This window comes from Panthera tigris, chromosome C2 (assembly GCF_018350195.1).
Source record: "Panthera tigris isolate Pti1 chromosome C2, P.tigris_Pti1_mat1.1, whole genome shotgun sequence".
NCBI classification, from domain to species: Eukaryota; Metazoa; Chordata; class Mammalia; order Carnivora; family Felidae; genus Panthera; species Panthera tigris.
In genome coordinates, this window is record NC_056668.1 from 113,901,694 (window position 1) to 113,917,959 (window position 16,266).

The window sequence follows — 16,266 nt, forward strand, 5'->3', positions numbered from 1 at the left end:
ATGATAGATGATCTGGGTAGCCTATGTACCCAGTAATTCAAGCAAGCTCTAATACTGGCGAAGAATCAGTGTTCTCTATTGGTTGTGCAACATTTCACCCAGCCTGACTAATGAAAACTAAATGCATTTAGAACCAAAATGACGTATGTGTAGATGAAACACATGATGGACTCTTATGCAACCCTGATTTATGTAAATGGATACAAATAAAGGAAGAAAGCCTGGATTATAAAAGAAAGGCAGGCATCACTCATTTAGCCTCTCCAGGCTTAGGGCTTCAAAATGAAGGCCCTTTTACCATTAATGTTTCTGTTTTCTGTTAGTTCTCCAGGTTGGGCAAAAGATAGGCACTACAGCATAGGCATCAAAGAAACCACTTGGAACTATGCTCCTACTGGTAAAAATATGCTCAATGGGAAGCCTTTTTCAGAAGATCAGTAAGTAATACCTTTGCAGGGAAAAGTTGCTATCAGAAACAAAAGTTGATAATTGTTATTCACTGATAAAATGCTGATGAAAAATTTCCCATGATTGACCCTTTAAGGGCACATTTGTTATTAGAACCACTTCCTTTTGTTCCTTTGTTTGTTTGTTTTCTGTTTTTGCATTTATTTATTTATTTAGCTAAGCATAGCACGGAAGACAGATATTGATAGAAATCAGAAATCATTCCTTTAAAAATTTTTTTAACCTTTACTTATTTTTGAGAGACAGAGAGAGAGCATGAGCAGGGGAGGGGCAGAGAGAGAGGGAGACACAGAATCTGAAGCAGGCTCCAGGCTCTGAGCTGTCAGCACAGTGCCCAACACGAGGCCAAACCCACAAGCCGTGAGATCATGACCTGAGCCGAAGTCAGACGCTCAACTGACTGAGCCACCCAGGCACTCCAAAATTATTCCTTTTAGAATTGTCACCACTCTTGCCATCATGGAACATTATTTCAGGGATCATCTCTAATTCTGTGATTATCATCAACTTTGTGTGGTGCTCAAGATACGAAACAACATTTTTTCTTCTGATATGGAGGGTGTGATGGAGATTGTAAAAATTGCAGCTGTCTTCTTGATTTCTCTTTTCAAATAATTGGGAGGAAGAAATCTAGAGGTTATGGACGGGGTTCTGATTTACCATGTTTGTTGGCAAAATGACCCTAAGTCTACCAACAAATATACAAATCCATTTAAACATGTAAATAATTCTAAGTCATAAGAATTGATCTAATGCTCGAGATCTAAATTACCCTTCAAGTGAGGTTAGAAACCTTCTTGTGGCTTAGTACAAAAAATTTGTTAAGTCCTGCAAACCAAAATGCCATGTATATTTGTATTTGTATTTGATCTCTTCATCACATACTCCAAACATTCTCCTTGCCTACAGTACCTTTTTTTTTTTTTAAACTCCCTTAGCATTTTCTCTAGTGTCTTGAATTTTGTCTATCAAAATCAGACTGCAAATCTTCTTACTTCTAGTTTGAGTTGATTTAACATTTTTTCTTTCCTGTCAAAATATGTTAAAGTTCTTGCTTTTTGTTTCTTTATTTTTTACAGAGAGTTTCAGTCCTATGTATATCTACAACGAGGCCCAAACAGGATAGGATCTGTTTATAAAAAGGCTTTGTATTTTCAGTATACTAATGACACATTTCAAACGATCATTGAAAAACCATCCTGGTTGGGATTTTTAGGTCCAATAATTAAGGCAGAGACTGGAGACTTCATTTATGTACATGTAAAAAATTTTGCTTCAAGAATCTATAGTTTCCATCCTCATGGACTCAGCTACACTAAAGAAAATGAAGGTAAGTAGATTCTCTTACCTTATATTTCTGAGTTGTTGTTTATGGAAAGTATGAGCCCATCACATCAGGGAAAGCAGGGTAATTATCAACTAGTAGTCATTTGGGATGAATGCAGACTCTTACTTTTGATGTCTTTAAAAAATTTTTTTTTAATGTTTATTCATTTTTTGAGAGAGAAACAGAGCACAAGTTGGGGAGGAACAGTTGGGGAGGGGCAGACGGAGAGGGAGACACAGAATCCAAACAGGCTCCAAGTTCTCAGCTGTCAGCACACAGCCTGATGCAGGGCTCGAACTCACGAACCGTGAGATCATGACCTGAGCTGAAGTCGGACGCTTAACTGACTGAGCCACCCAGGGGCCCCTGATGTTTATATCCAAGACAATCCTTTTTCATTTTCTCATCTTGAATAAGTGACTACTCTTCTGCAATTCCTGGGAAAGAAAACATACTTTTTACTTTTCACTAGTAATAATAACACAAACTAACTATATTCATGGCTTAATGGAGAAAGCATGGGTCATGTTCAATTTTTTTTTTTTTTTTGGGTAGGAGACACTCATGAGAAAATGTTAGGTTAGCAGAAATACTATTCTACCCCCACCTCACTTCACTTCCTCATGGATGAGGATTAGCCTCTTGAAAACATCAGCATCAAGAGCAATGATTTTTTTCCAGACAGTATCTTGTCTCCCAAACATCAACACTCACAGTTGCCTAATGGTGCTGGAAAAAGGAAGGGAAGAAAAAGCCAACAAAGAAGGTTTTGTGTTCAGCGAGGAGAAAGGAGGGTCTTGAAAGATGGGTAAATGTGTGAGCGGTTGACCATGCTTCCAAATCTTCTATTGAATGGAGGAATTTTATTCATAGTTATGAGGGCTCCAGCCTCAAGAGAGAAAGATCTGAGGCAAAATTCTAGGAAAAGAAGAAAGAAAGAAGAGAAAGCCTCCAGATTCAGAACTGGGGTGATAGCTCAGGGTAACGTAAGCTATGCAAAGGGCCACTTTTGCACTCTAGTGGACTGCTTGGAGGACACATGGATGCCTCTCGATGCCTGGGGTCCCAAGTCTAATTTGCAGTGAAGAGAATAGGGAAGGCAACTCAGGAGCCCAGACTTCTGTATCAAAGGTCTAGGCATATAGTAGATGCACAGTAAATATTTCTGGAATTCATAATAATGGTGATAATGGTATGCAATCATGCTGCTTGCCTCATTCCACTTTAGTCTAGAAACTGGACAAGCCGGACATTCAGGTGGATGCCAGTTAAAGAAGAAGAGACAGGAAGCAGGAAAGAGGAGGGGAGAAATGCTCACTTGATTCTAAAAATGCAAATTAACATACATTTATGGCTTAACAGAGAAGCATGAGTCACATTCAAAACAGTGCTGCCCAATAGTTATTGTGACCACAGTGCAGATTATGTTTTCTAGGTGCTCTCTATCCTGATAATACTACAGGATGGCAAAAGGAAGATGATCGCCTGGAGCCAGGGGCACAATATACTTACAAGTGGTATGTAGAAGAAAAACAGGGGCCTGGCCCCAATGACAGTAACTGTGTGACACGGATTTACCACTCCCATGTAGACACTCCAAAAGATGTGGCTTCCGGTCTTATTGGACCAATTCTGACTTGTAAAAGAGGTAACATATTTTTTCAAATCTCATTGTAGCAATAGAACCAGAATAAGCGGGCTCTCCCTCGCTCTCCTAGTGGAATTTTTCTATCAAATGAGCTCCCTTTTCCTGCTTTGACCTTGATTCTCCAGTCGAGAAAGTAAAGTTGCTCTCTCAGACTCTGAGCACTAGATGGCGATGGTGAGTCCGAGGCCTCAGTTCAAGTTCAGTGACGCAAGTTGGTCACTAGATGGTAGTCAAACCCGGTAAACTTCACTTGGTGCCACCTTTTCACAAAATGACCCCTTTCTCCTACAGAAATATGTTGAATCAGCAGAGTGCAAGAAAGTAGGAAGATGAGAAGTTGTCTGCCTATTCCTTGCATGCTTTGCTCCTTACGGTTCTGTCTGTAGATGTGCAAGATTTTACTTTTATATTTTAAGTTGAATCAGTTAGAATCACCAGTTTATCTCGCAGCAAAAATAATTATTGCAAAAAGCAAGTTTTGTTGTTCTTTATGTTTCAGGCACACTGGATGGAGACACCGAAAAAAATATCGACAGGTCTTATGTTTTGATGTTATCTATAACTAATGAAAACAGTAGCTGGTATATCGATGAAAACATTAAGAAGTATACTGAATCCGGCAAAGTAAATACTAGTGATCCTGGCTTCCAGGAGAGCAATCAGATGCACTGTAAGATTAAAGAAAACTTCCTTATTCATAATATACTGTAATTCTAACTTCTGTGGTTCTATTTAGTGATTTCCTTTTGTTCAAGTTTGTGTGGTTGAGTCTACATTTTCCAGTTTTTCGCCCAGGGCACACTGGTTGATATGCAAGAGTCGTCTAGTAAGTCCTGCTGGTTTGCAAAGTGTCGTAGCACATAAAGTTAGGTAGGTGCATATGTTTTCTATAGTCTGATATTGATCAAAAGTGCATGGGAAATACATAGGAAGGATGTAATTTTAAGGTAATGAAATATTATGGAAGAACAAAAACATAACTGACCAGATATTTTACGAAAATGTGTTTCTACATAGGATTTTTCAAAAAAGATGCTCTCGTTATCCCAGTCACCTCTATCCTTGTTCTCTTCCTTCTGGGACTTAGCTTCTTTCTATTCTTTTCTCCTCAGCTCTACTCTCTGCCTTCCAGCTTACCTTCCTCCTCTTTCCTCTAATCTCTGTGCTTCTAACACTTCTGATTATATAGATATATATAGATATATAGATATTGATAGCCTCTTTGTGTGTGAAACATAAATCAAATCCTCTGGTAGATTATGCGTGAGAAGAATGCTGACATGGTGAGGTTTGTGTAATATGAGGAAATGCGCAGAATGTACAGCATGTGGTCCTGATCTACCACGTGTGATAGATCAAGGCACGTTTGTTTTCTTGGCTTAGTTGGTAGAGCACGTGACTCTTGATAATCGGGGTCGTGAGTTTGAGCCCTGAATTGGGAGTAGAGTTTACTTAAAAATAGATAAAGTAAAATAAAGTATATGTTGGTTTTCAGCAATAAACGGATACATGTATGGAAATCTGCCCAATCTCACCATGTGCTCAGAGGACAGGGTCAAGTGGTATATTGTTGGCATGGGTGGTGTGCTGGACACACACCCCCTCTATCTGCACGGACAAACTCTGATATCTCGGAATCACAGGAAGGACACCATCACCGTCTTCCCTGCCTCACTGGAAGATGCCTTCATGGTGGCCAAGGGCCCTGGAGTATGGAAGCTGGGATGCCAGATATATGGTAGGGATTTATTACCTTTATGTAATATAGGTTCAGAGAACTTTCAAGATTACAACCCACCACGAATGCCTTATCTTCCAAATGGAGAAACTGATTTCTAGGGAGGTGATGGCATTGCCTTTTGGAAAGTCGGTAAAGGGATTAGAACTGGAACCCAGGTGTCTGACACTTAACTCCATAAAAAGGAACCCTTTTAGATATACTAGGATGTTTTGTTTTTACAAAAAAAAAAAGTTTTGTATTTATTCGTTGGTGAGCCTTATGAAAAGCCTGAATGTCATAGCACATATTACCATTTGTCTGTTTGTTTTTTAGTTGAGAAAACAAGTTTCAAGAAGTTAAAACACTTGCACAAAACCCTATAAGAAGAATTGCCAGGAATTATGTAGGATCAAATGATTCTAACCCAGAACTCAGGAAACCTACGTATTTTCATTTATTTACCTCTTCATTCACAGTCTCCATTGAATAACACGATGGCCAGTTATGATGTTATTAATCTTTTCTATTCTTAAATAGGATCAAACTGTACACATAATCTTGCAAATGTTTTGTTTTACCTTTCAATCAAAAAACATCGTTGTTATTAGAACTGAAGAATTTCACTTTTCTTTTTTTGTACAAAAATGGGGTTTACTTCTCTGATCAAAACCCATCTTTTTCTAAGTCTCATCCTTTGGTTAGCATCATGCTTCAATTAATTACTTAAAGAAGTATACAGCAAGTATTTATCAGGATTTGTTATATGCTGTGGCCTTCCTAGGGCTATGGGAAAGAGAACCCCATGAAGTTCCCATAACTCAAGGATCGACTTTAATGATTAGAAGTTTCTCACTTAGAGGGGCACCTGGGTGGCTCAGTTGTTTGAGCATGTGATCTCAGCTCAGGTCATGATCTCACAGTTCGTGAGTTTGAGCCCCACATCGGGCTCTGGCTCTGCTGACAGCTCGGAGCCTGGAGGCTGCTTCAGATTCTGTGTCTCTCACTCTTGATGCCCCTCCCTGGCTCACACTCTATCTCTCTGTTTCTCAAAAATAAATGAAAGTTTTAAGAAATTTAAAAAAAAGTTTCTCACTTAGAAAGGAATATCATTTTCAGGTGAAAATGTACACTCAGCCCCACTCTTCCTAGTTATTTACTTTGCAGACGGTGTCTTCAAGTCAGGTCTGGCCCTCAACTCTGCTGAAAAAATAGGGTTGGCCCTAAGCACAATTGAAGAAATTTCTTAGAGTTCCTTGTCTGACTTGATTGACTCTATAGCTTTTCGTGTGTTTAATCAATCTCTTTCTGAGTCCTAGAATTGTTTGTGGTTTTAAAAATTTACCTCCACTCTTTTAAAAGTGTTTAAAATTTATTTAAAATTTTACTTTATGTTGTTAGTAATTACAGGATACATGGGTAGACTTTTGCTGGAAAGAAAGGAAGGACAGAAAGGGGAAGGAAAGAGGTGGGGCGAGGATTAGGTGGGAGACAGCAGGCAGAAAGAGTGAAAGTCTAATGTGATGTATGTGGGCCAGCTTGTGCTAGCTCAAGAGGGCTGAGAGTTAAGTCAGCCAAATGGTAAACTCTTGGTAACTTCAGACTGCCCACAGTGGGAGTGTTTAGACCACAAAAATTAGCAAATAAATCAAATGTTGTGTTTTTTGTCTTTAGAGTGTCTAAGAACACACCGTTAGTCCAACCCTCCCATCACCATCCTTGTCCCTCCCAGACATTACACCCTGGGTACGAATACTTGGAAACCTGTTTCCTATGCATTTTCACATAATGTATGTGAACATGTAGAAACAAAAATACATAGCTATATTTTGTGTTTTGTTTGACATAAATAGTTCATATTGCATATAATTTTCTACTATTTGCAATCTTTTCTATGACATTTCTTGAAATTTTTTCTATGGCGTTCCCCATACATCTAACTTGTTCTTTTAAATTGTTGTATAGTTTTCCATACTGGGAATGTATCCTGAATTGTTTAACCATTTACCTACTGATTGGCATTTGAATTGCTTCCACTTTTTTGGCTTATCACCAATTTTATAATTTACACATTTTATTTGTATCTTTTTATGTATATGCAAATATTTTTCTTAGTTGACTACCAATAAGTGAAATTATATACTGGAAGGTGTTTAATTTCAACAAATTCTGTCAGATTGCCTTCCAAAAAGTTACCCTAATTTACACTGCCACTGACAGTGCTCTGAAATCAAAGCACAAGACTGATGCCTTCATGGAAATGTTCCTGCCTTGATTTTCTTTCTGTCTGCCAACTAGTTAATCCAATAAATCAACTAATTCATTCGTGACTGATGGTAGTAATTTTATACCCATGAGGAAAGATGTTTTTGGCCAAATAGACTCTCAAATTCTTCCTGGTACACAGGTCCCATCTTCTTCTAGGGTTTGGTCCAATGGTGGTTATTATTCCTTGGTAATATATGTTCCTCTAACATTCATCTTGGTATCCTGCTTTTTGTACTTGCTTCATACATTTTAGGTTTTTACACAGAGTCTGGAAGTAAAATGCTTTGAGTTTCTCAAAAAAGGAGACGTTGCAATATTATTGACTAAAATACAAAATATATATGGAATAAGAAAAATGTTTTAATAACATTCTCTACTTGGGTTTACTGTTTTTCAGATAGCATGCAGGCCTTTTTCAATGTAACAAATTGCCACAAACCTTCAATAGATGTTACTGGGACACGTATTATACGTTACTATATTGCTGCTGAAGAAATTGTTTGGAACTATGCTCCATCTGGTATAAATCTCTTCACTAAAAAAAATTTAACAGCCGCTGGAAGGTAATCATTCAGGGATTAAAATATTTATGATTAAATAAAGATAATTGAACTTTTTCATAACCAGCTACTCTTAAAAAGGATTTAAGTAACTTATAATAAAAAGGTACTGATAAAATAAAAGTAGACAAATAATTATATGGGTAATTAGAAAATATTGAGTCGAAGGATCACTACTACACAAAATAGTTCTCTATTTTACCTGTGCCTTGACAGCCAGTGCAAAGTAAAACATACTTGCTCATTGTTTTTTCTTAGCACTAAATTTTAAAATAGATTTATTATGTATAATTATGAGACATAGTGGATAATGTCATCAATAACAATTTTACAAAGATTCAAAAAGTTGCCATGTGTAATTTATACTTTCTTGCTAAGGTCTAAAGGCATAATTAAATAATTTCCTGTGAAATTATTTTTTTTAATTCTTTTAAAATTAAGAATTTAATTTCTTAATTAAAAGAAGAAATGAAATTCTTTTTTAAATTATTTTTTAAAAATTCTTTCCTGTGACATTCTTAAGTCACATTTTATAAATATTTTTTATTTAATAACACCTAAGACTATATTACCAGTTGCTTTTTTAATGACCCAAACTAAGACCAAAATACATTACTGTGGCATCAGCATTTAAAAGTACACAAAAAGTCTTTCTGACTTTTATATTTACCAATTCAAAGATTACAGGAGTTTTATTTATTTAAAAAAAATTTTTTAATGTTTGCTCATTTTTGAGAGACAGAGTGACAGAACATGAGCAGGAGTGGGGCAGAGAAAGAGGGAGACACAGAATCTGAAGCAGATTCCAGGCTCTGAGCTGTCAGCACAGAACCTGATGTGGGGCTCAAACTCATGAACCATGAGATCATGACCTGAGCTGAGGTTGGATGCTCAACCAACTGAACCACCTAGGCACCCCAAAGATTATAGGAGTTTTAACCCTTCTGGTCTGTTGAATGAGTTATATGTCAGAAAATATCAAGTTCTAAAACCACCAAGAAATATTTCCTATTATATTTATTTTTCTCCAACTTGCTTACAGAAAATTTGAGAAAACTAAGAATGTTATATCAAGTGAATATTTTTTGTTACATCTTAAATGCTCATCAACAAATTACTCAATCCGTGTAATGGAAATTTTATATTAATTGTTAGAAAGATATCTGGGCTTAGAGAAAAAATTAGATTCAGAGTTAGGTCCAACTCTCATTGTATATTAACTAAAATAGGTATGAATTAGTAGATTTCTTTCTTTCTTTTTTTTTTTTTTTTTTCTTTTTTCAGCTTGCTTGATCGTCCTGGCTATGAAATTCTCTGATGTCTTAGTATGACAAGTCACTACTTCACTGCTAGGGAATACTTTTTCTCAGGGGACCCAACTTAATTTTATCATAATAACGTTTAAAAATAAGAATGACATCTCTCATCTTAATATTCTAGCATCTCTGCACATAGTTGTTTAAAAAGTAGTGTTTGTTACTACCTGACTGAAAAAGAATGTCTTTTATTCCAGTAGAAAGTGTGAACTACCAGGTAGACAAAAATACCCATGCATAGATAAAAGGCTGAAAAGAAATCCATGGAAAATGTTGACAGTGATTATATGTAGATAATGGGATTATGAAGATTTTTAAAATTTTCATCGTATTTCTTCTCATTTTTCAAATTTTCTAAAATTAACATGTGTTGCTTTTATAAATAAATTGCAAGTACTTTAAACCAGATATATGTAGATTCTTACTTTCTTTTCACATGATCACTGTTAATTTGAAAGTTCTTTGTGTATCTATTTTCTCTGCACAGTGAATCCCAGGTATATTTTGAAAAAAGCCCAACCAGAATTGGAGGATCTTACAAAAAAATAGTTTACCGTGAATACACAGATGCTTCCTTCCGAACACAGAAGGCAAGAGAAAGGCACCTTGGAATCCTTGGTAAAATTCTATTCATAGTTTGCAGAGTTATAAACACTGTTTGTACATATTCTGTGCAATCAAAATAGAAATTTTAGCTGTCATCTTATAACCTTATGAAAACAATACATTCTGATTCACCAATTCTAAACTATAGTCTTTTATTTCTATACATCCAATAAGATTAATATATTCATATGATCCAAAGTGACTTTCTAAAAACACCCTGCATCATCTAGAGCTCTTGAAGTTGGAAGCGTTTCTGGTTCATGACATCATCTCTTTAATTTGTTCCTAAAAGAAACTTACTCAAGTAACATACCTGACAATTGTGTTTGTGAAAACCGAGAACAACTACTAATTCTGTTGGTTTCTAGGCCCTGTCATTAAGGCAGAAGTGGGACAGACCATCAAGATCACATTTTATAACAATGCTTCCCTGCCACTCAGCATTCATCCTCATGGACTACGTTACAACAAGAGCAACGAGGGCTCATTCTACGAAACACCTGGAGGAGGTAAGTATAGCTCAAGGGAGGTCCAAGCAAGCCATACTGCAGTAGAATGTCATTTGGAAAATAAAACTCCTCCTGGGCACCTGGGTGCCTCAGTTGGTTGAGCCTCGAACTTTTGATTTCTGCTAGGGTCATGAGATTGAGCCCCGCAGCAGGCTCTGCACTGAGCATGGAGCCTGCTTGGGATTCTCTCTCTCTCTCTCTCTCTCTCTCTCTCTGCCCCTCTGCTCACTCACACAAGTGCGTGTGCACGCGCACTCTCTCTCAAGTAAATTTGAAAAATAAGACAAAAAGAAAAGAAAAATTTTCCTAAAATCATTATGAGCCCACTTTTCACATCATAACAGCTCTGTGTCCTTATTATGGCAGTAATCCATCCCTAACACCTTTCAACTGCCACCCAAGGTGCTATGAGGTGAGCAAGATACAGTCTTTGCTCACAGAGATCTCACAGTCTAGACCAGGGTCCTTCTGGTGTTAGGTCCTATTTCACAAATATTTATTTCTTACTAGGTATCCCTCCACCCTCCTCACATGTAAATCCTGGCATGACATTTGTCTATACATGGGAAGTTCCAAGAGATGTAGGTCCTACCTCCGTGGATCCCAACTGCCTGACTTGGTTATACTATTCCTCAGTAAATATGACAATAGACATCAACACTGGCCTTGTAGGGCCTCTTGTTGTGTGCAGAAATGGAAGTCTCGGAGAGGACGGCAAACAGGTGAGTCATGGAACTATGTCTGGATATGCCTTGGTGAGAGGTTGCCTGAGACAGAACTGCAGGGGAAAAGCAATGTGGCAATCAACAGTTTCAATTTCTTCTGTGTGCTGATTCTCCCAATTCTATCCTTTTCTTAACTCCAGACCTGTATCTTCCCCTGCCCAATGAACACCCACCCTACCATGTTCCAGATACCTCTAATTCCACTTGACTGTTTTAACTCTTTATCTCACTCTGGACAACCACTACCTGCCCCTCTCTCCTGTAAATCAGCCTTTTTTCCTCTACTCTGTCTCTTAGTTAATGACATCACCCAGCCCAGGACTTCCATCAACAACTCCTTTCTCACCTTCAGTATTAGTCACCAAACTCCCAATACCCCTGCTTTTTTGAGGCACCATCTCCTCTTTCTGAATTTCTTTAACCTCCTGACTCCTGTTTCCACTCTCATTCTGCTTCAAATTAGCTCCACAACCCTTCCTTCCAAATCCAGCTATAGCAGTCTCCACACGAAAAATCATTTTATAGTTTGTTGCCTCAGAAGTCAACATACGAGGCCCTGTTGATCCCTCCAAATCCATGCCTCCTTCCCTGCCACCTGCACACACAATTCTGGCTCCACTGCAAAATTAGCTTGCTAGTTCCTGGGGAAGAGAGTCTAATTCACATCTCTTTGATTTTGCCCTCTTCTTTTACCTGCTGAAACTGGAGACATTTTTAAAACTCTGAAGGTCTCTTCCTGCCCTTCACACAATATTCACTAACTAATGTGGTTTCTGCAGGTTACCATAGTTCCTTGTGTATGTTTCTGTTGGAACACTTATCTATGCAATTATGTTTACTGGAATTTCTGTCCCACTAGACTATAACTTTCTTGAAATCATAACAAGGTTTTATTAATTTTTTTGGAACAACCACAGCCCCTCTCTGACATTGTAGGAGGTGCTCAATAAATGCTTGAAGAATGAATTTCCCTTGTTCCTCACTCAAAGTGAACTAATATCCAATTTCTTTTTTGCATTTTTCTGCATTTTTTATTGTATTATCTTCTCATAATTTATAAGGTAATAAAGCCTAATAAATCCCTCCAAATAAATATATGTATAATTGAATGTATATTTTACTTAAAAATGAGACTATATATTAATAGGCATCCACATAATGAAAGTGTTTCAAGTCTCATAATTCTTACCGTACATATAATTTTTCTATTTATACAAAAATATAAATATGTGTACAAATTTAATTTCTTCATAAATGCTAAGAATGCAGACTTCTTCATAAACTTCATAAACTTCTTCATAAATGCTAAGAATTCAGACGTTTCAGAATTGAAAATATTTTACTTACTTTCTACAAAGCATCTCATGAAAAGCCACTATACACATCTATGATCACACAGTTTAATTTTATGAAGTTCAGATGTAGGGCCTTGTAAATTCAGAGAAAAAGCTTTAAATGCAAATAGCTGTAGATAATTCTTGACTTCTTAGTTCTGTGATAAATCCATTCACTGGGATTCATGCCTTTATATAAAATGTCCATAAGTGGATTTTTTCAGAAGTATACAAATCCCTTTATATAGGAAATCCTATGTACATATCAACTATTTGACTAGACTTTGTATATAGACTATATTTCACATCTATTCCTTTTTCTATTCTCATCCACAGAAGGGAAAAGACAAAGAGTTTTACCTGCTCGCCACAATATTTGATGAAAATAAAAGCTATCTCTTAGATGAAAATATCAGAACATTCACTACAGAGCCTGAAAATGTGGATAAAGAGGATCCAGACTTCCAAGAGTCTAACCAGATGCACTGTAAGGGAACATTCAGTTTATAAGACAAATGTATTAAGAGTTGTTTAATTTCATTGAGCCTAAAGGATTATGGATTGTTTAAGAGAGACAAACATTTTCCCCCCAGAGTTTTGGCTACTATGTTTCATGTTTCTTTTAAAGTTAATTTCCCCACAAAAATATTAACTATTAAAATGATTATGTTAAATTCAATTGACTAAATATTTAACAATGCCTTTTTGGTGCACTATATTGTTTAGCTATTACTAGATGTGAGACAAAATTCATGTATTTTTCTACTGCCAAATTAGTGGTATAGGTGGGTGGAGTGTTTATTGAGTTGGTTAGTTAGTTGGTTGGTTGGTTGGTTGGTTGGTTTTTGAAAACTGCAGGTATAGGGGAAAGGACTGGTCTAGAATCTAGAGACGTAGACTCTGATCTTAACTGCTCTCAATATTAGCTTAATGACACTGGACAAATAATCGCCTCTTTGGCATTAGTTGCCTTAAGTCTAAAAGAAGGGGTTTAACTCAATCTTGAGATTCTTACATGAATGAGCTGCTTTATGATTAGTCCTTCACTGAGTTTCAAGAGATGGCAAGTTACAATAAATTAAATATTCTTTTCTTTGTCACAAATGTCTTGTAGCCATAAATGGATACATGTACGGAAATCTGCCTGGACTGGATATGTGCTTAGGAGACAACATTTCATGGCATGTTCTTAGTGTGGGATCAGAAAAAGACTTACATGGAATATATTTTTCAGGAAATACCTTCACTTCCTTAGGATCAAGGGATGACACCATCCCTCTGTTTCCCCACATTTCCCAGACACTTTCTATGACACCAGATTCCTTAGGTAAGTAGTGGATATTCTCTTTCAGACAGAAACATGTCCAAATTTTGAAAAACAGTGTCTTTACATGAAGTGAATATTGTTTGTACAGAAAAAAATGAACGTATACAAAATGCTTAAAAAACCTTTCCCCTGCTCCATTTAATTTATAGGAGCAGTAGTATATCATTTTCCAGGACATAAAAATAGCCTTCACCCCTCTCAGTTTTCTCTTCTTGGGCACCAGACTCCTCACTCCTCAAAATCAACCCACACTCCTCAAAAGCAATGAAGATGCCTTGAAGAATTTGAACTTGTTTTCATTCTATTCTATTCTCCATTTCTTACTCTTCTGTGCATTTGTTTCCCAGGCCTCCCTTCTGTTCCTGTCTTCTCTCTGCCTTTGCTCTGTAGGGAAATGTTTTCACTTCAGTGAGGTTGATTGTTGATGGCAAAAAAAAATTTTTTTTTAATAATATTTTTTTTCGTTTATTTTTGAGACAGAGAGAGACAGAGCATGAATGGGGGAGGGTCAGAGAGAGGGAGACACAGAATCTGAAGCAGGCTCCAGGCTCTGAGCTGTCAGCACAGAGCCCAACGCGGGGCTCGAACTCACGGACCGCGAGATCATGACCTGAGCCGAAGTCGGACGCTCAACCGACCGAGCCACCCAGGCGCCCCCCAAAATTTTTTAAAAGTCACCCCATATCAGAAAGTTGTTAGGGGTGTCAGGGCCGACCCTTGATCATCCTATAGAATAATGCTAATTTCACTCTTGAGCTGCCCCCTGCCCCTCTCTGCCTCACCCAGGATTCTCATTCCTCTTTACACTGTTCTGCCTTCTTCTTTAATCCATAGCTCTTATCAGCTTCCAACTCCATCAGAGTTACCTGCTGTGTTTATTGCTTACCACCCTCCCAGCAAAATAAACCCTAAGGACAAGGATTTTTAACTGTTTTGTTCATTGATGTTTAGAACTATGCCTGGCATCAAGATAAATAAGTATCTGTGAAATTAATGGAAAACAAATAAGTGGACTGTTTTACTGTATTACGTTTGGGGGTCTATATCCTATAGATGACTTCACAGAGAAATCTGAACCCAGCGCTTTACCCACTCATTTCTTACTTGCCTCTAGGAACTTTTAATGTGGTTTGCATGACAACAGAGCACTATCTAGGAGGCATGAAACATAAATACCACGTGAGGCAGTGTTCGGAGGCAAACCCTGATCAAACACAGTATGAGGAAGAGAAAACCATTTATATCGCAGCCGAGGAAACCGAGTGGGATTATTCTCCCAGCAGGAAGTGGGAGAAACAACTGCAGCATTTACAAGGAGAGAAGTATGGCCCGAACCCGGAAGGGTTCATTCTGGAGTCCCCCAGTCTTACTTTTTCTGTCTCACACGTGTGCGTGTGTGTGCACGCCTTGTGTTTATCTGGTGTGCCTTGTGCGTATGGCGTGCATGTGTGTGACAGGCGTGTGTGCGTGGTATGTGTGAGGCATGCATGTGCTTAGGATGTGTTCCACTGCAAATAACTTCACAGACTATCCGTGTGTCATTCCTTCAATTATAAGTGGCTTCAAGTCCTCCTAAATATCTGCATCACTTACTTCTTTCTATGCTCTGTTTCTTCCTGTCTTTCTTTTCACTTCTTGCTTCCAATCTTCCTCAGGCGTGTTACCATCCAATCTCACCACATTGAGGTGTCATAAACGTAACTTCAACTACATTTAACCTTTGGCAGATTTTCTTTTTGTCTTCATTTGTTTCTGTCAATCTCTCTTCTTTTGGGAACCTCAAACTGAAGACTCTCATTTTGTATGTGTGTGTGTGTGTGTGTGTGTGTGTAAAATTTGATTTCTTTCTCTTTCACTTACACTATTTATTCATTTATCAAAACTAAAATTTCATCCTGAAAATATCTTTTGAAGTACAGAGTGAATAACCAACAACCTTACCAGAGGCAATTTTTTTTTTTTTTAAGGAGAATTACTTTCCATGATAAAGTAGCCTCTAGACATTAATCAGTTGTGCTATTTCAATAAGGAGTCCTTCCACATGAGAATTTGTCTAATTTAATGGTTAAATTAACTAGCTTTGTGTGTTTTTTGTTTTTGTTTCTATTTCCATAAAGCAAAACAAACATATATTTGGATAAAATATATCTTGGGTCCAAATACAAGAAAGTCATATACCGTCAGTATGATGATATCACATTTACGAATCAAACAAAAAGAAGTGAAGATGAAAAACATCTGGATATACTAGGTATTGACACATAAGATTGGTCTTCAGGTTTTTCTTCTTGTCTTCAGCCACTAGAGACTGTTGCAAATGTGAGGATATTGTCAACCTCCACCATTACAGAGGAAAGTGCCTATAATTCAAACTTTAATTTGTTGATAGGCAGTTTTTTAATCAAGCAAATTGATTCAAGTGCTGTTTCACAGAAAATGAAGAGACCCATAGAAAATTAAT

The 16,266-nt window shown here is 37.3% G+C and overlaps 1 protein-coding gene across 1 annotated transcript in view; it reads left to right on the forward strand.

Moving 5' to 3' along the window:
* The first annotated feature begins 282 nt into the window (after positions 1-282).
* Positions 283-16,266, forward strand: part of LOC102967794 (ceruloplasmin) — a 29,619-nt gene continuing 13,635 nt past the window's right edge. The window contains exons 1-15 of the mRNA XM_042998355.1: positions 283-437; positions 1,548-1,798; positions 3,231-3,443; positions 3,943-4,113; positions 4,939-5,175; positions 7,564-7,585; positions 7,830-7,991; positions 9,792-9,922; positions 10,279-10,423; positions 10,862-10,869; positions 10,930-11,141; positions 12,815-12,965; positions 13,593-13,805; positions 14,920-15,127; positions 15,923-16,056. Coding sequence (XP_042854289.1) covers positions 283-437; positions 1,548-1,798; positions 3,231-3,443; positions 3,943-4,113; positions 4,939-5,175; positions 7,564-7,585; positions 7,830-7,991; positions 9,792-9,922; positions 10,279-10,423; positions 10,862-10,869; positions 10,930-11,141; positions 12,815-12,965; positions 13,593-13,805; positions 14,920-15,127; positions 15,923-16,056 — 2,413 coding nt within the window. The remainder of the gene's footprint in view (positions 438-1,547; positions 1,799-3,230; positions 3,444-3,942; positions 4,114-4,938; positions 5,176-7,563; positions 7,586-7,829; positions 7,992-9,791; positions 9,923-10,278; positions 10,424-10,861; positions 10,870-10,929; positions 11,142-12,814; positions 12,966-13,592; positions 13,806-14,919; positions 15,128-15,922; positions 16,057-16,266) is intronic.